Genomic DNA, 21,372 nt, shown 5'->3' on the forward strand with positions numbered 1-21,372 from the left:
TATCGCAAAAACTGACCCAAAAAAAACAAACAAATACAATAAAACATTTAGTAATTATCATGTTTCGATTTTCAAAGAGTAAATTGAACTCAATAAAATGCGAGTAACTAACTGATTAAGACATAACTTACTACACGCTATCTGATAAAAACAACTCAATTAAAATAACCAAATACCTCGTATGTTCATTTCCTACTAAATAACGGTAGCCTTACAGTGTATTTAACTGTTTTGTATTTATTTGCCATTCAACAGAAGGCATCATAATAGCAACTCTCGCTATTATTTAATTTTATTAAATATTTTTAAAAGTCAATATTTGTGTTTCAGCCAAACAAGAAAAAGTTTAAGTTCACTAATTTAAAACTTTTAATTTTGATTCATGATTCATGCAACGCCTGTTTCACAATATTCTCTAATTTCCGACGAGTGTGAACGCACCACCTGGCCGGGCTAACAGATGTCGTCAGCTCTCCTGGAGGAGGGATGAAAATCCGAACTCCCGGTTATGACTGACGCGAATTACTAAACTGGATATTTATTTTTACCAAGGATGTGCCGAACTAAAACCAACGGGTCGCACATACTTGACTTTCTGTCACACTTTGGCGCCTTTAACCATTTCTCGCACGCGGAGTAAACAGCGAGTTCGTAGGTGAAAGAGTTTTTTTTCCTCTTCTCTTTTCCGGTGGATTTGGAATTAACTCCTTCCACGCTCGGCGGGGCGAGGAGGAACATCACCGGGGATGTAATTGTGTTGACTCTTGCTTGGGAAAAGCGCAAAGGAAGGATTATAAGACCTGAGGTGGGTCTGAACCAAAGTTATGAAAATGACCGGAGCCATGGAATATAACTTTAGGGCTGCCTTGAAGAAGCCGCCCTCCCTCCGGACGACAGAGGTAATCAAATCCACCGTTTCCTTTACTCAGCATGTCCTCTCTCCTGTAGGAAAATCTTACTTTTTGCTTTCCCTCAGAGAAATCACCGCTGTTCTAAGCTCTGTGTGAAGTATGACTGAATCACCAAGTAGCAACTTTTACTCTTCTAAGTAGAGCAAATCAGTAAATTAACACCATCAAATGTTGTACACTCTGTACACAGTTAAACGCACACACAAAAAAACCACGTTGATAATCAGGAGTTAGCTAGCAGACTTTCATTGCAGCACTAATTGAGCAGTTTGTAGTAAATATAGTACAGAAATAAGAATTTTATATGAAAGGCCAGGAAGTAAATGAATGAGATGCTTTTCAATATAGGCTGGGTGGACTCTGTCAGTGCGCCCCAGGGCAGCTGTGGCTACATCGTAGCTCATCACCATCAGTGTGTGAATGGATGAATGATACACTGTAGTGTAAAGCGCTTTGGAGTCCTCACTCTGAGAGGTGCTATACAAGTGCGGGTCATGGGCCAGGCCAGATGTGCCTGGTTGAGAGAAAAAAAAAGTTCTGTTCCTAGTCCCACCTCTGCATCTGATCAGACAACTCGTGCTTTATTCCTGAAGTTGGTGTGAACCTTTCCAAAGTGACACCAATTAAATATGACTGCTGCTGCTTTGTTTTCCCATCCCTCCTCCTCTATCCTACTCTGCCCCCTCCCTTCATCAAGCCATGGAAACACAGCTGGCTTGCAATACCTCTCTGACCCCCAAAATAGCTCTTGCTGTACTCCTTTCCATGTTGGACTGCTGGTAATCCTCCTGAAGTACAAACACTTGGACACAAGGACTATCAGACACATGGTTAAACTGAAAGCTCTGTTTCCTTCAAGGCGTTAGAAAAACTCTCTGGTCTCCGTTTGATTGTGGGCGTATAGTCTGGGAGAAAAGACTCTTACATCTCTACAGAGAGCTTTTGTGTAAACCATAACAACCGTGTTTTGTCCACAGTGGCGAAGAAAGTTGGTACAACTACAACATAACTGTTTACAGGTGGTGTTTAATACATCTTTGGATTTTGGATGCCTAAAAGCTTAATCACGTCATGTTTCAACAGATAAAACCATTAACTCTCAATGCTCAAAACTTGAGCAAACACAAATGAGTCTAAGTTTAATCACCATTTGGTCTTGAGTTTGGAGTCACTAGGGATGTAACAGTTATCTTCAAATCCACGTCAGATGGGGAAATTCTCAAAGGGGTTGCAGTAAACCGTCTAAAAGATCAGTTATGTCATAGTGGTGCCCTTTAAGGATGCTAAGGTCTTTTCTCCTGCCATACATTCAGCTTCACTGCAAAATATTTTATTTGTGATGGTCAACAGAGGTTATTTACAAAAGTGATATAAAAAGGATGCAGAAAATTTAAGTGAATACCAGTTCTTGACCAGAAGGGGGGGTTGCCAAGAGGTCTTACCCCAAGTGGGGAAGTTTAAGTATCTTAAGGTCTTGCTCGCAAGTTAGGGAAGGAGGGAGCGGGAGATCGACGGTAAAATTGTGTGATTGGTTGAATTTATCAACCAGTTGTGATTGTACATGCCCTTCGATGTTCGTTTTTTTTAATGAATGAGTTAGACATGTACAAACATCCAAGAGTATTTTTTTGCAACACTTGTTCTATGTAGATATACATATTATACATAATTATGCCAATCGAGGATACAACTATAACTGTAGACACAGTAAACACTTTGGTCAAGCCACTCAGAAATCCAAAATAATGTTTAACTCACTGTTGAAAGCCTCATGCCATTGAAAGAAGAAAACCATCTTGAACAAAATGAATGTTTGTTTTCTTCCACAACGGTCCATTAAAAGTATTCAAATAAAATAGTTGGTCCACAGCAACTCTTATATCCACAGTTCAACATAATATACCGCTAAAATCTTCAAAATTTCTTTCGATGCATCCCTTTCTTATCCTCAGATTAGCTTCAGACTTTTGATCAACATCTTACCTGAGTCTATAGCTGAGGTCTCTGCTAACGCAAAAGCTTACAGTATTGACTGTTAGGTCAGATGCCTCACCCACTATTTTCATGTGTAACCAAATTGTGGCACAGTATATTGCTAAATGGCCAATGAAATTGAAAAATCATCAATCTCAAGCATGAGGAACCCTCATAATCTGGCTCTGCAAACTGAGTAAGAATGATTGTGATTGGAGGAGCGCTGCGCCCAGTGTGTGTCGGGCCTTCTAAATGTCACTTGTGTGAATATAGGGCCCTTTGTCTTTTTCTTTTTTGGAGACTGACAAATTTCATGCATCGCCCAACTTTAGACACTGAACCGGCCTGTTGTGGTGAAGAGGCAGATAATCCTAAAAGCAAAGCTCTCAATTTACCGGTTAGTCTTTGTCCCAATCCTCACCTATGGTCATGAGCTGTGGGCATTGACTGCAAGAACAAGATCGTGAATACAAATAGCAGAAATGTGTCTCTTCCGTGAGGTGGCTGGGCCCAGCCTTAGAGTTAAGACGAAGAGCTTGGACATTCGGGAGAGACTCGAAGTAGAGCCGCTCCTTCATGTTGAGAGGATTCAGCTGAGGTGTTTTGGATATTTAATCTAAATATTTCCCAAATGCCTTCCAGGAGAAATGTATTTTGGGCATACCCTGCTGGCAAGACACCCCTGGATACACTCAGGACACATTAGAGGGATTATACCTCAACGTTAACTATAGTTTCTGCAGCGGACTCGGGAGAAAACAGAATGTCCTCCAATGGTTGAGATTAGAAAAACTTCAGTTGGCCCAGTGAACCCTGGAGTTCACTAGTTACTTTATTTAGTGTTATGTATAAGTTCTTTAAAGCCTGGGCACACCAGAGACAAACGCGCTGCAGGTTTGGGAAGTTAAATGGTCACACGTGCCGCGCCGAGCCGAGCTGCTGAGCGCTTCTTGGAAAGTTGCACGATAGTCACAACATCACACGGGACATGAGCACAGGAAGTGGGAAGTGACTCTATTGTTTATACGTGATCAGACTTGCTGTCGTGTTTTATGAGACTCTTAATTGATTAAAAATGGTAAGTACATTATATGTATATATATATATATATATATATATATATATATATATATATATATATATATGTATATGTATGTATATATGTATATGTATGTATATATGTATATGTATGTATATATGTATATGTATGTATATGTATGTATATGTATGTATATATGTATATGTATGTATGTATGTATATATGTATATGTATGTATATATGTATATATATATATATATATGTATGTATGTATGTATGTATATATATATATATATATATATATATATATATATATATATATATATATGTATGTATATGTATATATTAGTGTTGTCAAAAAAAATCGATACCTAGATATAAATCGATGCTAAAAGTGGTATCTAAATTAGATATTCCATCCCTGTGGTATCGATATTATGGACTGTTATACACAGACTTCTTCAAGTACACCGACACGCACGACAGCCAGCCCGTTTATTGAAGTATTTTGTGTTTAGACTTTTTGACGTCTTGTCCATGTGTAGTTCAGTTACGGTCATAGCTGCTAGCCAAAACTCTGGAGTTACAAGTTTTCTGGCTTTACTAAAATACCTGTCTGTACTTATTTGATTGATGGTAGTTTTACTTTCTATTAGACTCCAAATGTAATCATTTGGGACGTTTCTAATTCATAATTTGTAAGAATGTAATCGGTGATATCAGCATTAGCATTCCTATCGAATCAGTGGGGACTCACTCCTGCTGCAGGTTTAATGCTTTTGACAACTTCACCGACTTTTGTTGGTTTTCCCTCCTCTCACTCCTCTTCTACCTACGCCATGGTGGTAAAGAACGAGACAAATCACGTTGAGATGATTAATGGTGGTTTCGGATGTGACCAGCACAGATTGGACTTTATGGGAATTCCAACAGTTGCAGAGCCACAGGCTCCCAAGGGAAAGTGCAAAAGAAGAGAGGGAAACATAGGCTTAAGTGGTGGCTTTCTGTGACTGCCATAACAGAACAGAGGAGGAGAAGTAGACCAGTGTGTGGTTGATGTTCTTGGACTTCTTGTAAAGAGATTTTTTTCAGCTGTGGTCACAAAGGGGGAAAAAAAAGCTGAAATCATCAGACCCACTTCAGCAAGTTATGGGCACCCCAAGGATATGTTTTATCCTAACTTGATATAATATTTGACTTCATGACTTGTCACTGTTTATAGAATGCATCATTTAACCCTGACAACAATGCATTACAACCCTCTGAATCATAATTAAGTTGAATCATAATGAGCCTAAATACTCTCACCCCTGAAAGAGTGTAGTTGGTGGCATTAATTTCGCTGGTTTTAGATCATCTTTTCGAAACAGCAGCCACACTTTGTTACTTATTTGCTCACTTTCAAATAAAAAACAGTGCTGGAGAATTTTCCAGTCAACTATGGTGTGTTTGGGTGTAATATCTTTAGATTTCTGACATATTAAAGTGGCATCAAGTGACACAGGAACAAACACCTGACAAAAGCAACTATATAAGCCATCAGCTAATTTGATATTTAAATTAATTAAGACAGAATGAAACATGATCATGTGTCTCGTTTTGATTAAATGTAAAATGTCACATGCAACTAGACTGCTTTTTTTAGAGGACGTGAAAAAAAGAGAGATGAGTATTTGGGACAGTTACTTTAAAAATTGTTATTACTGATAACTGTTAAATTTTCAGGGAATCTTCTGGCTTGGTAAGCCATCCTATGTAAATACATAATCTGTTGTAGAAGGGGTATAATATTGTTGCTTTTAAGCTTAATCTATTACCTTTACTTATGACTAGGGTTGTCACGGTAACCGGTGTAGCGGTAAACCCTGGTAAAAAAGTTGACAATAATAATAACCGTCTTATTTTTTAAAAATATATTATCTCGTTGGATTGCCGGCAAATATACAAAAATACAAAAGATGGATAAAAGAAGCAATCGAGATAAGGAGATGTGGATGTGGGACCATGAACACGGACGATGGAGTTTACACGTTGGACCGCGCATGGGATTGCATCGTCGGAGAGGGGAGAGTGGGCAGCAGAGGGCGACAACATCCTCTGCTGCCCGCGGATAAACAGAGAAGAAAGTGACGCCACCATCAGCGTCAGCCTGAGAAAGTTTGCAGCTGCAAACGAAACATAGCGGGAAAACAGGTAAACAAAACTGCTCTGTGTTTTAAAAAAGAACTACAGCATGGATTTATAGATGCTGGATGGAGAAAACGTAGAAGGAACATAGTAGTTCTCCCGAGCCGTGAGTCCATTCACAAGACTATTTTCTTTTATTCGCCAGATACTCTAGTTGAGATTGCAATTCATACTTTGTGAACAATTTCGCACAGGTCCGATTTCACCAACCTTCGCCAAATCCAGACCATGACCTGGCTCATTGGGTCAGGTCAACCCGACCTGAAACAGACACAAGGATTGTCCACATAACGATACTCACTTCTATGTCGTCCTTTTTGATGTTTTCAGCTAGCTTAATCTTTTTTTAATTTTTAATTTTTTTTAGGTTTTTCTCAGAAATTACTCTTGCCTAAATATTCATGAAATATAAACTATGTATATATTTTCTCAGCAGTTCATTTGCATCGTAAGGACAAAGGTCACTCTTTCGAGGATGCCAACGTTCACATTTTGGACAGAGAGGACAGATGGTTTGAAAGAGGAGTAAAGGAAGCCATTTATGTCCACTGTGAGCAACCATCTTTGAACAGAGGCGGTGGTTTACGACACCAACTGTCTGCCATCTATAATCCAGTTTTGAGGTCCCTTCCCAGATGCCTCAACACCCACGCATATCCTGGGCCATCTGACCTCAGGAATTCACATGATAGGGTGGGGCCAGGTTTCACAATGAGCTCACCCAAAACTCTGGCTGAATAGGATCCACACCCACCCTCACACCTTGGCTCGTGTGTTTATGTAGAAGATCATCAGGGGGTCTTTTGTTCCCTCTTCGGGGGGAAACTCCCACTGGGTTTAAATCTGGGACTCTCCACCATTTGACCTTAGAACTGAAGAAGCCTCTCAGATGAGAGGTGAAACGTCTTCAAGCAACTCAAAGAAGTCCAGACACTTTTCTTTCAAAGCTCATTAGACTACAATGACCTGGATGACTGAGAACCTTCACAGACAATCCAAAGTGCATTTTATGTGTGATCTGACAATTGATCAACCATTGCTTAAAAATGAAATACAGCTTAGCCGGTTTATTGCTGTGATCATAAAACACGTAAACGGCAGCACGCAGAACTCACGAGGCAACGTTTTACGTGACGTTTACTTGTTGCTATGAGTTATAAGACAGAAAAAGCCACGCCAAAATAAGTTTAAGAAGCCCACTAAGAATCGCAATGAAAGCATTTAAAATAAACACCATACACAGTTGAGGAAACGTTGGTTTAAGTACCTGATATGAAGTGGTCACTGCACAAGCAAAAACCTTTACTCTCGGGATCCCACAGTTTCATTTTAGCCCGGTCAATAGTGCGTTTTATTACAATGATCCAACGTTTGCGGCGCTCCGGATCTTGGGGAATCCTGTAGATGGCTCATTCCTTATGTCGTCCGCATCTGTTCTGCATCCTGGGGCACAACAGGAATCTACCATATTTCCCGTTTGACTGAGTTTTCTGACAATAAAAAATAGTCCAGCTGCAGGCTTCTGCCTGCCAATATGGTGCTGTTTCAATTTGAACTGTTGCATGCCGGGAGAAGCGACGTCAACTCCCGGAGCTCTATAGGGGGATCACACTCCTCAGCCTCCCTGGAAAGGTCTACTCCAAGGTACTGGAGAGGAGGGTCCGATCGATAGTTGAATCTCCGATTGAGGAGGAGCAATGTGGTTTTCGTCCTGGCCGTGGAACTGTGGACCAGCTCTATACCCTTTCAAGGGTGATGTAGGGGGCATCGGAGTTTGCCCAACCAATCCACATGTGTTTTGTGGATTTGGAGAAGGCTTATGACCGTGTCCCCAGGGCCACCCTGTCGGGGACACTCCAGGAGTATGGGGAGGGTGGCTTTCTGTTAAGGGCCATTCAGTCCCTTTACCAGAGGAGCGTGAGTTTGGTCCACATAGCCGGTAGTAAGTCGGACCTGTTCCCGGTGAGGGTTGGACTCTGCCAGGGCTGCCCTTTGTCTCCGGTTCTGTTCATTACCTTTATGGACAGAATTTCTAGGTGCAGCCGTGGTGTGTATCGAGTTTGGTGGCAGGAGAATCTCGTCTCTGCTTTTTGCGGATGATGTGGTCCTCCTAGCTTCATCCAGCTCTGACCATCAGCTCTTGCTGGGTAGGTTCGCGGCCGAGTGTGAAGCGGCTGCGATGAGGATCAGCACCTCCAAATCTGAGACCATGGTTCTCGACCGGAAAATGGTGGCTTGCCAACTCCGGGTCGGGAGAGAGGTCCTACCTCAAGTGGAGGAGTTTTAAGTATCTCGGGGTCTTGTTCACGATTGAGGGTAAGAGGGATCGGGAGATCGACGAGCTTTATATATTTATGTATATATTTTGGATTGTCAGGCAAGTTTCTGTGTGGACAAGACCTAAAACACATTTTGTTTTTATGAGGTCAAAATAAAAATGTAAAACGAGATTCAGAAGAGATTTTTCTTTTTAACTCAACATCCAAGCCAAATCAAAAGTGCACCACAAAATGAATCAACCTTGAGGTGTTTCTTTTTCTTCTAAAGAATCACTTCAGTGTGACAGATGACAAGAATGTAAACTCAAAAGCTAAATATGTGAGGGCGTGTTGCTGTGTGGGAGTTGTAAACCCATCGCAGTTTCTACTCTAACCTTGCTGTAATTCACATTTTTACACCTTTTTTCAAACAACTACTTTTCATTCTAATATTTTCTTTTTAAAAAGCTGTTTATGAAGTCCCTCTTCCACGGAGAGGACCACAACAAGTGAGCGTTGATCCCACCGTGCATTGTTCTATGGGGACACGTCAGCTTTTCCTGGGCTTCCCGGTGTGCACAAGCTTGGCTTTGCATGGATGTGCAAACAATGTGTCGCTGCTACTGTGTTTGTGTGTGTGCATGTGTGTGTGTTTGTGTGTAGGTAGCTGCATTCCTCACATGGCAGCTGGTGTGAGTGTGCAGATACCATCAACTCTGACCTGCTTGGACTCATCTTGCATCGTCGGGCCAGCTATGAAACAAATTAGCCTCACGTTATTTGATAATTCACCAGCACCACTTAACTGTAATGTTATTTATTCCTACTTCAGTGAGAAGTTGCAGCATAATGGCATGAGTGTTTTTTTACACTTTATCTGTCATGAAGAGAGACCGTTTTATATCTGATGGTGAACAGTTTCTAAATACTCGCTGTCAGAAGAGAAAAAGTTAGCCGTGCATCTGCTACAGTAGAAGGTAACTGATATAAAAGATAAAGATATAGTATGAAAAGTTTCATTCATCAATTTAGCTAGTGTAGTTTAATATAAATTTGATTCCACATGTTGCTGAACTTCTCAAAGCTTGCTTGAGGAAACTTTGGATCATTTAGCTCATGTTGAGGCTTTGAGGGTTTAGTTGTGTTTGAAATCTTCTGTTTCTTTTTCTGTTAGAGCAGAATGTTACCAGACAGCTTTCTGTACTGGAGCCTGTTGCAGGACTGTTTCATGGAGGCAGTTTTATGGTCATGCAAATCTTATCTGGAATGTGTCTGAAAGGGAAAGCTGGAGATGCTTCCAGTTATGTGTTTGTCTTGTAGTGATTTTGTTTGAATAGTAGGGATGCACCGATGGATCGGCATTTGATCGTAATCGGCCGATAGCGCCCCTATCGGTTTTGATCGGAATTTTCAAAATAGATCAAAGCAAACCGATCAGCTAGGGTTGTCACGGTAACCAGTGTAGTGGTAAACCCCGGTAAAAAAAATAAAGTTGACAATAATAATAACCGTCTTGTTTTTTAAAAAACTATATTATCTTGGTGGGTTTACCGTGGCTGCGGTGTAGGTGCGGTGACCCTTACCAGCCACCGTATCATCGGCTGAAGTTGCCGGCGGCACATGCACGCTTTGTTTACAACAAAACTTTCTTGAAGCTAAAGCTGAAATAATGGTCAAAGGAGGAGACGGCAGCGCTCAGGAGGACATTTTTTATCCCTCAAAGAAGACAAAGTCGGAAGTACGGGCATCTTTTGGATATTTGAAGAATGCCGAGGGACAGCTATCCTGTTTGCAGCACGTGCAGAAAAAGTGTCTGTGAAAGGCAGCAGCGCTTCAAATCTCATGACACATCTGCGTGACCATCACCCACAACTCTACAGTCAACGCAAGGCAAGCTAACGTTAGCGTTTTAGCTAAAATGCGTGATCCGAGGATTTGGGTTGAGGGAGAATGCAACGAGTCGCTATATAAAGCAGCCGCAGCGCCGCTACCTGCATATAAACCGTGTCGCGGACACCGCCATGTTGAAATGACGCTATGCATTACGGGGCTCCCAGGGGCAGATAAGAGTTGGTCTCTCTCCGAGAATAATTATGAATTTAACAATGATTACTGCCTGATGACATTTTCCCACATCTGCAAAGCTCACTGGAAGGACACAAACCGAGGACAACATTTTCCTGATAGAGGGTTTATACTCAAGTAAGGGTAAAAAAGTATCTGATTAGAAGGCTACTTGAGTACTGAGTATTATCTGATCTAATACTTTTAAATGATGACATCAAACAGACACAAAATAAGAAGTTTAGGCAAATATTGGTATTTTAAAGACTAAAGGGGAAAAATGTAAACAAATAAACAACATAATTACAAAATAACACATTTTAGGCTAAATTTAGACACAAACTGAGGACAATATTTCCTGACATACAGGGTTTATTTAATTGTGTGAAAATGTAGCACGTTTAAAAAAAATACCGCGATAATCCCGAAAACCGTGGTAATTTTGGTCACAATAACCGTGAGGTTAAATTTTCATACCGTGATAACCCTAATACAGACCATTTTAGATTAGGTTACATTTCCTTTATTCCCAGATTATGTAGTTTGTAGCACTCATTATAATGTTGTAGAAAATTTCTGGCCAATCCACGTGATCGGTATCGGTGATCGGTATCGGTGATCAGCATTCTTTGATATCGGTATCGGTGATCGGCAGCAAAAAACCTGATCGGTGCATCCCTATTGAATAGTAGGTCAAATTTGAACAATGTCATAAAGGGGTGATCTTTTTGTTACCCAACCCAAAAGGACTTTTCTAAAGGATAAATGCAGGCATTCCACTGGATGCCTATTTGTTGCATAACGTCCGTGAAGCCCTTATAGTCGATGGGTGCATTTCCACCAGGTGCGGAGAGGTGCTTCATGGAAAGACAGAATGAGTTAAGACGATTGATTAGCGTAACATTTTTTATATTTGTGTAATTTCTCCAGGAAGTAATATAATTTGTAAAATGTATTTTATTTGGAGCATTTGAGATATTTTTATTTAATTAAAACAACCTGTCGTTGGTTAAGCACTTGATTTGGAAGGCAGTTGTGCTAAAAACTGAACTGAGAAGCAGTTTAAACTTTGAAACAGCTGTTTGTTTTATTCTTCATATCTTTGTGATCACCCACCAGATTGTTCATTGTTCAAACAATCATTTGGGCTTTGTGTGCACCCCAAAAGAAAAGAAGAAGGCTGTTTGCTTTTCACACTTTGTTGCAGATTGTTAATAATCCACTGAAATGACATTACTTATCTGACACATTTACTTGGCCTAGAAATCTAGTCCAACTGTAGCAGTAGCACACGATTTTGCTCTGCAGGTCGGTCTAGCCACGCTCCATTGTAGCTTTAGCAGGTCTACCACTGGCCTGAAAAGTTTTGTGTCTTGCCAATCAGTGCTCTGTGTTCGTTGGGCGGGGTTAACACTAGATGGCATTAGCTCAGGAGCGGTGCTTGTTTGAAACGGCTTTGATGAGTTACTTTTTTTGGATGTATAGGGCTTGTGATCATGATGTCATCACCGACGTAGCCGCCCCGTTGGAGGCGTGTGTGTCCTTACTTGTCGCTTGTTACTACTGTATAAACGGAGCGCTCAGTCTCCTTCTGGTGGCTTAAATCAATCTGTTATTCAGTTGATCGGTTATATTACACAACTATGGTAAATCGTTGCTGTGTTGTGGGGTGACATGTGATCACCAGGAGAATAAAGATGGAAAACAAGCTAACTTTGCACCGTTTTCTGCTTGGAGGCTAAACCCTGGAGACCAAGTATCTAGCTTAACAAAGTCTCGTCGGCTCGCTTGGATCGCAGCTATGAGGTGATCAAACATCTCCTTCCGGAGTATTTTCATTCTGGTAAGTTACAGATTGTGTACAGGTTTTTTATACGTTGTTTCTTTCCATCAACCGTGACATGCACATGAAACACACACACAGAGGCTTCACGCAAATACCAGTAAGCTAATGCGAGTGCACTGATACACAACACAACTTCTCTTGCTAAACTTCTTCTGTGGGATGACAATTTTGATTGTTTTACTGGAAATCCAACAAATAAAACGTTTACCTCTCATCCGGATGTTTACATCCGCTCATACCACAATCAAAATAGCCGAAAATGTTAGTTATGCAGAACTGCAGCGGCAACAATATGTCATCGGTGCTGCGGTCCTGGGTCTTTCATATGAATCTAAACACTTTATAACGCAGATTTTTTTTTCCCACGTACTAGTCACCAACGTCTTTATTTAACATATCCCTGTATATTCGGCATCCTTTTTGGGATTTTAAAATGTTGCTTAATACTTTCTTTCACCCAAATTCGTTTATTTTCTGCGACAGATTAGGGATGGGCACCTTTGACATTTGAATCGATTCGGTACTAATTCCCGGTACCTAGGAATCGATACCGGTACTTAACGGTACCAATTTTCAATACTTTTGAGTGTTTATTATTTTAATTCTCTTTTATAATTAAATATACATTTTTCTCAATATACAACAATATTTGATAAATATCACGATAAATAACATTCAACTGTTTGTATTTTAACATCGTCCTTGTAGTTTTATAAGCTGATAATTAAACTGAAGCAAACATCTTTACTGTGAACTAAATTTACTGTGTATCTTCATTCCTTTTGCCGTCTTTTTTCATTTGATTTTTCCTACTGGGAAGTTAGAATTTCCGAGGAGAAAGCGAATGCTCCATTAGCTGATAACGGTGGCAATGGAAGCTAACATATCAAGCTAACTTTATCTTAAACAGTTTATTTAACTGCTGGAGCAGATTAAAATGATGATGCCTCACACTTAGATCGTTGTCACCGGTTTCATCTTCACCCAATCACCCGTCGCATTTAGTAAAGTGAAGCCAAACTTTAGAGCGCGTTCATGTTCTTCTAGTCGGAATTTCGGAGTTTTGAGGAGAAAGCGAATGCACCATTAGCTAAAAGGAAGCTAACATATCAAGCTAACGTTATCTTAAACATTTTATTTACCTACCGGAGCAGATTAAGTGAGGATGTCTCACTTAGATCGTTGTCGCTGGTTTCATCATCACCCAGTTACCCATCACATTCAGTGAAGTGGACCCAAGCGTTAGCGTGCATTCTTTCTACCGTGCTGCTCTGTTTACAACTGGCTCGCAGCGAGCGACGACATAACGCTCTTGCGCATGCGCAGCTGTCTTGGCAAGTTCTCGTTATGAAGGACGGGTACCGAAAAGAGGCACCGTTTGAAATGACGTGAATCGGTGCGCGGTCGGTTCTATGGAATTTGGTCGGTGCCTTAAAAAGTACCGAATTCGGTACTCATCCCTAGGTACTGTTTGTTTCACGGCTTGTTTACACTTGTCAACCTTCCAACGTGTCCGCACACATCCCAGAATGCTATGCATAATCACGTGTGATCACAAGCCCTATTTTTGCGTTTTTTTTTTCTTTCTGAAACACAAATCATTCATTGATTTGATTTTTTTCTTGTTTTGCTTTTTACTTTTATTTAAATCTCTCCTGCTTTAGAAAGAAAACATGTTCCATGTGTTCAGTAGAACTTAGCGTTTTTCCTTAACTCCACCAGAGAACTGTAGTCAGCAGCATTCCTCACAGTATCCAGATAGTACAGATACACACAGCCTTCTCTCCAAAGGTCTGAGGTACAGCCAGTCTCTTCTGTTGCCAGCTGGAGGTGTGTTTAGGAGAAATATCATTGGTCAGTTTGCTTATTATTCAATCTGAAAATGTTGGTGAAAGAATGTAATATTTTACTTTAAAGAAATGAACATGTCTTTAATGGGTTGGAGTCTTTCTGCTTTTCTCTGGGATTGCTGCCTTTAACAGAACTTTTTGGAAACAACATTGTAGTTCTTGGCTAAAGACGCAGGTCTTTCAGGCTGTCTTCAGCTCTTTTCACCTGGAACCTCAGCAGTGTGGTTGCAGCCAAAATATAATTTCTCACTTACTGTTATTCTTGTAAGTGGCCACACACTGTCAGCAACTATGAGCTGGCTTTGACCTCGGCCCAAAGTGCAAGAGCAATTCTTTTAACCCCTTGACGATATTTTAAAGCTTTATCGATTTTGTCATGAGGGCAGCGAATTCCATGCAGCTACACACAAACACCTTACATAAATGTTCAGATCAAATCCACTTTGTAGGACTTCATAAAGTTTTACTTAAACCAGGAACTAGTAACGAGAGACAAAGATTATTGTTTATTTTTTCCCCCATCAAATATCTGATCCAACTTTGATTATCTCTTTTGTTTCCACGGAAACCCTGTCCAACAGCACCACACAGATTGGCACATTCAGGTCATCCGCCGCCTTCTTACTGGCAGAGGCTGTCCTCATTTTAAAATATTCTTTTAGTACAACTGATACGTGTTTGCTGTCAACATACACACTGCATGCAAACTGAAAGCTCGTCACTTACAACCAGCAAAGCAATAGCCTTGAGGTTTTGGGAAATAAACGTTTTTTCTTGCACAGTTTAGTCCGGCTGTTGTGGATGTTTTCTTCACCCTAAAACTGTATGTATCGATGCTACAATAATGCACATTTTACCAGACAAATACTGTCCACTTTGAACTATTAACCTCACTCCAGCTTTCCACTGGATGCATAGGGGCGTAACGTAATAAAAGCACTTTACCTGCAAACTCAGCAGCCCGACCCGTCCCACCAGGAGCATTTCAGATGTGAATCAGCAGTGAAAGTGTTAAACGCTAGCCTGGCAAGCCACCCTATAAATTTGAATATATAGTTTGGCCACTTCCCATAGAGATAGCTCAGTAGTGGGTCGGAATCTAAGGTTGTCTTTCAAACTAGCTCCACATGCTATTAGATAACAAACGTATTGTACTCACTGCTACAGATGTCAGTCAACAGGGCAGTCCACCGTACACTGTCGAAGAATACACAAATAGTCTTTTTTCCTAAATAAAGGACTTAAGTACCTTTTTCTGCTCTTGATTTAAAGAAAACACAACTCTAAATAGTCCAAAGTTGATGCCAAATCCATTTCAAATGAGTCATCGCCATCTTTGTTTGTTTGCTCAGTCACAGTAACATCCCGCTCACCAAACCTTTAGAGTGCTGTGATTGTGACCAGTCTTCCCTGCTGAGGCTTTAATGGAATATGTCTAGACCGACCTGCAAAGCAAAACTCAATTTGCTTTTGCTACGGTCTATGCTAGTTCTACGTATCTGGTCCCTTGAAGACTATGCATTATGTTGCCAGTTCACACGATGAAAAGCTAGAAGAAAGATGGCAGCAAATATCCAAAAGGTCTGCATTTTGTTTCTGTTCTGTTTACCTCGGCCACAGATGTGTTAAAGGTAATGACGCACTTTTATTTTACTGGTTGAGATTTGCTGAATGTTTTACATTGTTCTTGTGTTTGATGTTCTTTCTGGCCTGACCTGAATTGCTAAGTTTGATGCACTCTGGAAGCGTAGCTCATAAAAATAATACATCCAAAGCATACATTTAGTGGACCAACACTAAGCTTCTGAGACATTTCCAAGAGGCATCACTTTGCAACCAGTGGAAACACACTCTTTGACTGTTACAGTGGGTTTTAGCTGTGTATTACCCTTTGTTGACTTTGTGGACACTTACGCATCCGCTGTAAAGCTGGGGTCAGTCAAAATGCAACAAAGTTAGTGTTGTTATGGCATTTTTGATACATTCTTGCTGTGACTTGATTTCTAATTCCATTTTTAGTTCTTTTTTAAAACACAGAAAAGGTTTATTTTTTACCATGCTTGCTGACAGTTTCGTTCACGGCTGCAAACTTCCTCAGAGCTGACGCTGATGGCAGCGTCACTTCCTACCCCGCGGATAAACGGAGTAGGAAGTGACGCTACCATCAGCGTCAGCTCTGAGGAAGTTTGCAGCCGTGAACGAAACTGTCAGCAAGCATGGTTAAAAGAAACTAGAGGTGCTGAAAAAAATCAATTCAAGTCTGAATCGGGATTCTTATTTATAAAGATTCAGAATTGATTCACAAAGGTTCAGAATCGATCTCAAGAACTCAAATGTTTGGCATGTTACAGGTTTGAGATGCACTTTTGTCTGTCTTTGATCTTGGTTAGGAGAGTTAGTACTCTGTTTACTTTTGTCGTCCCATAAATTGAGATGATTTATTTTTGAATCTGCTGACAAGTGGGCACTTCATTGTAATTAGTTCCATACTCGGAAATTTGAGATGTTCTCATATTTATGTTCTAAGTTTATAAGTGAGTACTCAGGATTACTCGTGTATTTATTTTAAGCTATTGATAAATGAGAGAACACATTTTCCTTAGTTAGAAATCTGAGGCACTTTTTTTAAACAGGTTGAGGACTCAAATGTTAAACTTGTTTCCACACATACTTGAAAAGTATTTGACTGTATTACTTTCAAAGCAACTGTTAGGTAACTAAAGATTTGTTATATTTTACAAGGGAAGCAAAAATAAATGTTGCATTTTGGTCAAAAGATTGCTTTGTTTACAGTTTTAGAATCACTTTATTTTACCTTGTAAATTTGCATATTTGAGCATGACCAGTTTAAAGTAAAATAACAATGTCCCATAGCTTTAACTAACTTGTACAACAAAGTATTTCATGCTGGAACTGACATTCTTTGTTAATACTGATTGTGAATCGATTTAAATCGGGAATCGATTCTGAATCGAATCGGCACCTCGAGAACTGGAATCGAATCAAATCGTGAGTTGCCCTAGGATTCACATCCCTAAAAGAAGCCTTTTCTGTGTTTTAAAAAAGAACCAAAAATGAAATGTAATGACATTGTTTTTAGTTGAAGCCTGTCCTGTGTGTGGCCACAGTGCACTAAAAATAAATGTCTTCTTTGTTGAAATTGGAGTTATATTTTCATTCTGTTGTGGATTCTAACATCTACTTTCTACATAGCAGCAACCAGTCTTTGTTGCTAATTTTTCTTCAGTTACCCTCCCCAAAAACTGATGTGTCACATTTAAAGTGTTCAGAAACCAACCACTGAGAGATTGATTCCTATTCGGCTGTATTTAATTAAGATGTTGAGCGTCAGGAATAACTGTCCCATCAATTGACAGAGTGGCTGTCAGCGGCTGTTGTTGATTGTGATTACGACTGAAGCAATGACAGAAGCGGTGTCGGAGGAGGCCTCGTGTTTGGCAAATCCCAGTGTGGAAAGACTGAGTCACCATCCTCATCAAAACACAAACCACCGGCTGGCCTTACGTCATGTACTAGCATCTCAGCATTTCATTCAGTTCTCTTACCCCTAACTCATTACAAGGTTTTTAGATGCAACAACTAACATTTTGCTCAAATTTGTTTTGCCTATATTGTCAAGGATGTTGTAAATACAGTCAGAAGATCCTGTGTCAATTAGATTTTCATTGTCATATGGGAAAAAAATATATTAGAAGGTACTGTTCTAATATGAGGGTTGCAAATGTTTTAAACCTTGAATATATTTTTAAAAAGCATGGTCTTCTTCGACTAATCGCATGACTTTACCGGCGTTTCACATAAATTGAGTGCCATCTGATATTTCAACATTCAAAACAGATTTACTTCTTCGGCTGGAGTTGGCTTTAGGTTTTCAGATAAAGGGTCTTGGCACCAGGTTTTTGTTAAATGAAAACAAGACTGTCACAACGTGACGTGTTGACAACATTCCCGCATTGGAGATGATCACTAAAACCATTTTCCTCGCCAGTCTTTGAAGGAATGAAGCTGATCAGGAAGTGAAACTTTCCTCCCCCTTGTCGTCGTTTAGCTGAAATCTTCTAAATCCACATTGTTAAAAGAGTTTAGTGAATGGATTATGTGCTAATAGGTTTGAATTTCAGTTATCAGTTATCCTAACCAGGGCTTTCCACTGGATGTGTAAGCGGCGTTTAACCTAATAGACGCATTTTCACTGTGACCTCAGCCACACGTCTTTTTGTACCGGGAACGTTTCAGACGCACAGTGGTTGAGAATGCGTTCAATTCATTTGATCCCATGAGATCACAATCAGAGGAGGATAGCAAAATCAGGCGTGATTTTGAGCTTGACTGTTCTTTAAGTGTAGTGTGTAGAAAATAGACTGGGTACATTAATTTACACAAACGATGTTTAGGTTTAGGCTTGAAACAACCTTGTTCTGAATATTTGTCTATTCATATCGTGCTCTCTGACATTGTTCTTGTCCACATAACTTGTTGTTTTGGGTGGCTTGTGTTCTTGCACGGTCAATTTTGCTGACAGGCTTCAAATGAACACAACACTCCCTTCTGAGATGCTGGGAATGCAACTGCTCCATTTCCAGACCTTTCCACCTGCCACACCAACATAATTGTTTTTAACAATGAAACAGCAGCTCACCTAACAGATTTAGTACACTTCCACAGAATCTCAAATTTCAGACAGAAAGCTCTTCTTCTTTATAGGCGCAGCCCTATTTAAGACTGATGGTTGTGCTGACATCTTGAAAAACGTTGGTAAAGATGACACACTAATCTGTAAACTGCCTTAAAATACCGATTTCTACAACCAAGAAAGTCTTGACCCACCATCCTTGTTGGGTGGATCTACGCAGTGAGCTCAGTGAAATACCACCAAGCATCATGGTGTTAGGTTTACCGCTAGAACGGAAGTTACGGTGCAACTATGGTTCTGTGAGTTCCTGGATGACTGCCAGTCACAGGGGTCACTCGGAACTTCTCGGGCGAGAAGATCCCGGGAGACCCGAACGTAGCTATCGGCACGTAATTTATAGACTCGCAACCAGGTGCGCTACGTGTCACGTGCGTGACTTTGTTTACATTAGTACTCGACCTGCGCAGAGCGCGAGGAGACACATCCACTCTGTTTACTGCCACTGGCAGTCAGGAGGGAACGAAACAGAACTGAGTCTTTGATTGTTGTCTGACAAACAACCAGTTGTGGTTCAACATGACACAGAGTAGTTTTTTCCACCGATCCATGTATTTTTTTTCCAACCAAATACATGTAAATGTTTGGGTCTGCCCCTGTGCTCTTGTACTGATCATTTACATCATGTATGATCAAGAGTCATAGTGCTTCCCGTATGAACACAGTTCCCTTAGAGCATGCATTCCAGCTGTTACTGGTTTCTACAAGCCTCACGGGTCTTTAGAAATTAAAGCATACTAAAATGTTACCGTCTATTAAAAATTCAGTCAGTCTGTGAGACTTTGTGTTTCCATTTGCTCTCCCAACATATGAATGAAAAGAACCCCATTTGCTGCTTTCTTCTGTTTTTGATTTATGACTCTACAGTGAGTGAGGAATGCTGAGCAGTCAGTGTTCACGCACTAGTGACAAACACAAGTAATCCATAACTTGGCTGTTTGACAGCCTGCTTTTTGCCTTACGAGGAGATGACAGACATTTGAACGGGTGCGTGCATCAACCACTTTAATTTTAGAGCCAGAACTGCAGGATTTGCTTACATGCCTCTTCATGTTTGCACATCTCTGTTTTGTATGCTCGCCTAAACTGAGCAGTCCAGCCCCAACTGTTGGCTGCTAGCTGAGCTCTGTCTGGCGTGTATTTCAGCTCACTGTGGTGTGTTTGGTCTCTGCTGCTTTGAGCAGACCTAAAGCCTGTCTGGCTGCTCTGCTGTCCTTCTGAAAGCTGCAGAAAAGGGAAGAAGAGAGGTAATGAGACTGAAATTATAGGTCAAGAAAAGCATTTCTGCTTCAAGTGAGAAACTGTGACCTGAATAATGGAAATCAACTTGAATAATGATCACAGCTGACTTAATGGAGGTGTAAAAAGTACTAGATCCATGTGAAATTTGAGAAGATGGTTTTAGGTCTCCTGGATTTCTTTCAACTATTAAAATAACTTCAAAATGACTCCGTTTTAATACTTCAGAGTAAAGTACCTACTTCATTCACTTCTGCAGAAGAAACTGCAGTTTAGATTACGTCAAGGGTCAGATTTTCCATTTCTGTGTGTGGCAGAATTTTTGTGCACATGTGTGTGTGGATGTTTGGTTTGGCTGGTGAAGCGATGGCAGCTGGTCTGGCGCTTTCTGGGCCAGACTCGCTCTTTTCCCTGCTTTTGTGGACACGCAGAAGTCTTTGAAATATTTATAAGATACGAGCAAATATTCTGGTACAATGAAATAAATGTTTTTTATTTGTTAAAACACCAAAGGGTTCCTGAGCATAGCCACTGCTGCAGCTCACCACTCCCCATGAGGGTGGGAAAAATGTAGAGATGTAATTTCACCAGTGTGTGATAATTAAACTTTGGTTTATGCTTGACGCATTCACTTTCCGCGCGGTGATGCGGCTCGCGGATGGAACACGCTTCACAACTTGCAGCGTTTATGGTTCGTGCGGCTCGTCTCTGCGGTGAGCCAATATTCTCCCAAACTGAACGGGGCAGCATGGAGCTTTACGGCAAACATCCAACACTACACCATAGTAGAAGTAGAAATTACTGTTTACAACATGGCATTCCAGCATTTTTAACAGCGTCCTCGTCTTTTCCGACAGTGCGAGCTATTTCTCTCCAAGAATTATTAACAACATGTTGATCACGGTGATCTCTGAAAGCTGAATCATACAAATGTCTGTATTTACGAACCTCTGCCGTACTAGTTCTTGCCGGTCTGCCATGTTTTTCCGCGTCCGTCCGTCCGCGTGGTTAGAAATTTTCCGAGGTGCGCGTTGCGGAAATTCTGGGCCGTGCGGAGGCGCGGTGGAAGGGCGTGGTTGTTAAAATGACGCAAAATGACGCAACTTTTCCGCGCAGAGCCGTGCGGACCTCGCGGACGCGTCAAGCATAAACCAACCTTTATGGGACTTTAACTGTAACTTTAATTAATTGAAAGTGCTACTGTGAAATGACATTACTTTGTATTGACCTGCTATATATTTAATACTTTGTTTATTGATCTTTTTGTTTAACTTTGGTTAAATGTTTGATTTT

At 40.6% G+C, this 21,372-nt stretch overlaps 1 protein-coding gene across 3 annotated transcripts in view; it reads left to right on the plus strand.

Moving 5' to 3' along the window:
- The first annotated feature begins 623 nt into the window (after window positions 1-623).
- Window positions 624-21,372, plus strand: part of LOC107386829 (rap guanine nucleotide exchange factor 6) — a 153,487-nt gene continuing 132,738 nt past the window's right edge. For all 3 annotated transcript variants that reach the window (XM_070555838.1, XM_070555836.1, XM_070555839.1), the window contains exon 1: window positions 624-899. In XM_070555838.1, coding sequence (XP_070411939.1) covers window positions 825-899 — 75 coding nt within the window. In that variant the 5' untranslated portion in view covers window positions 624-824. The remainder of the gene's footprint in view (window positions 900-21,372) is intronic.

This window comes from Nothobranchius furzeri, chromosome 10 (assembly GCF_043380555.1).
Source record: "Nothobranchius furzeri strain GRZ-AD chromosome 10, NfurGRZ-RIMD1, whole genome shotgun sequence".
Taxonomy (NCBI): Eukaryota; Metazoa; Chordata; class Actinopteri; order Cyprinodontiformes; family Nothobranchiidae; genus Nothobranchius; species Nothobranchius furzeri.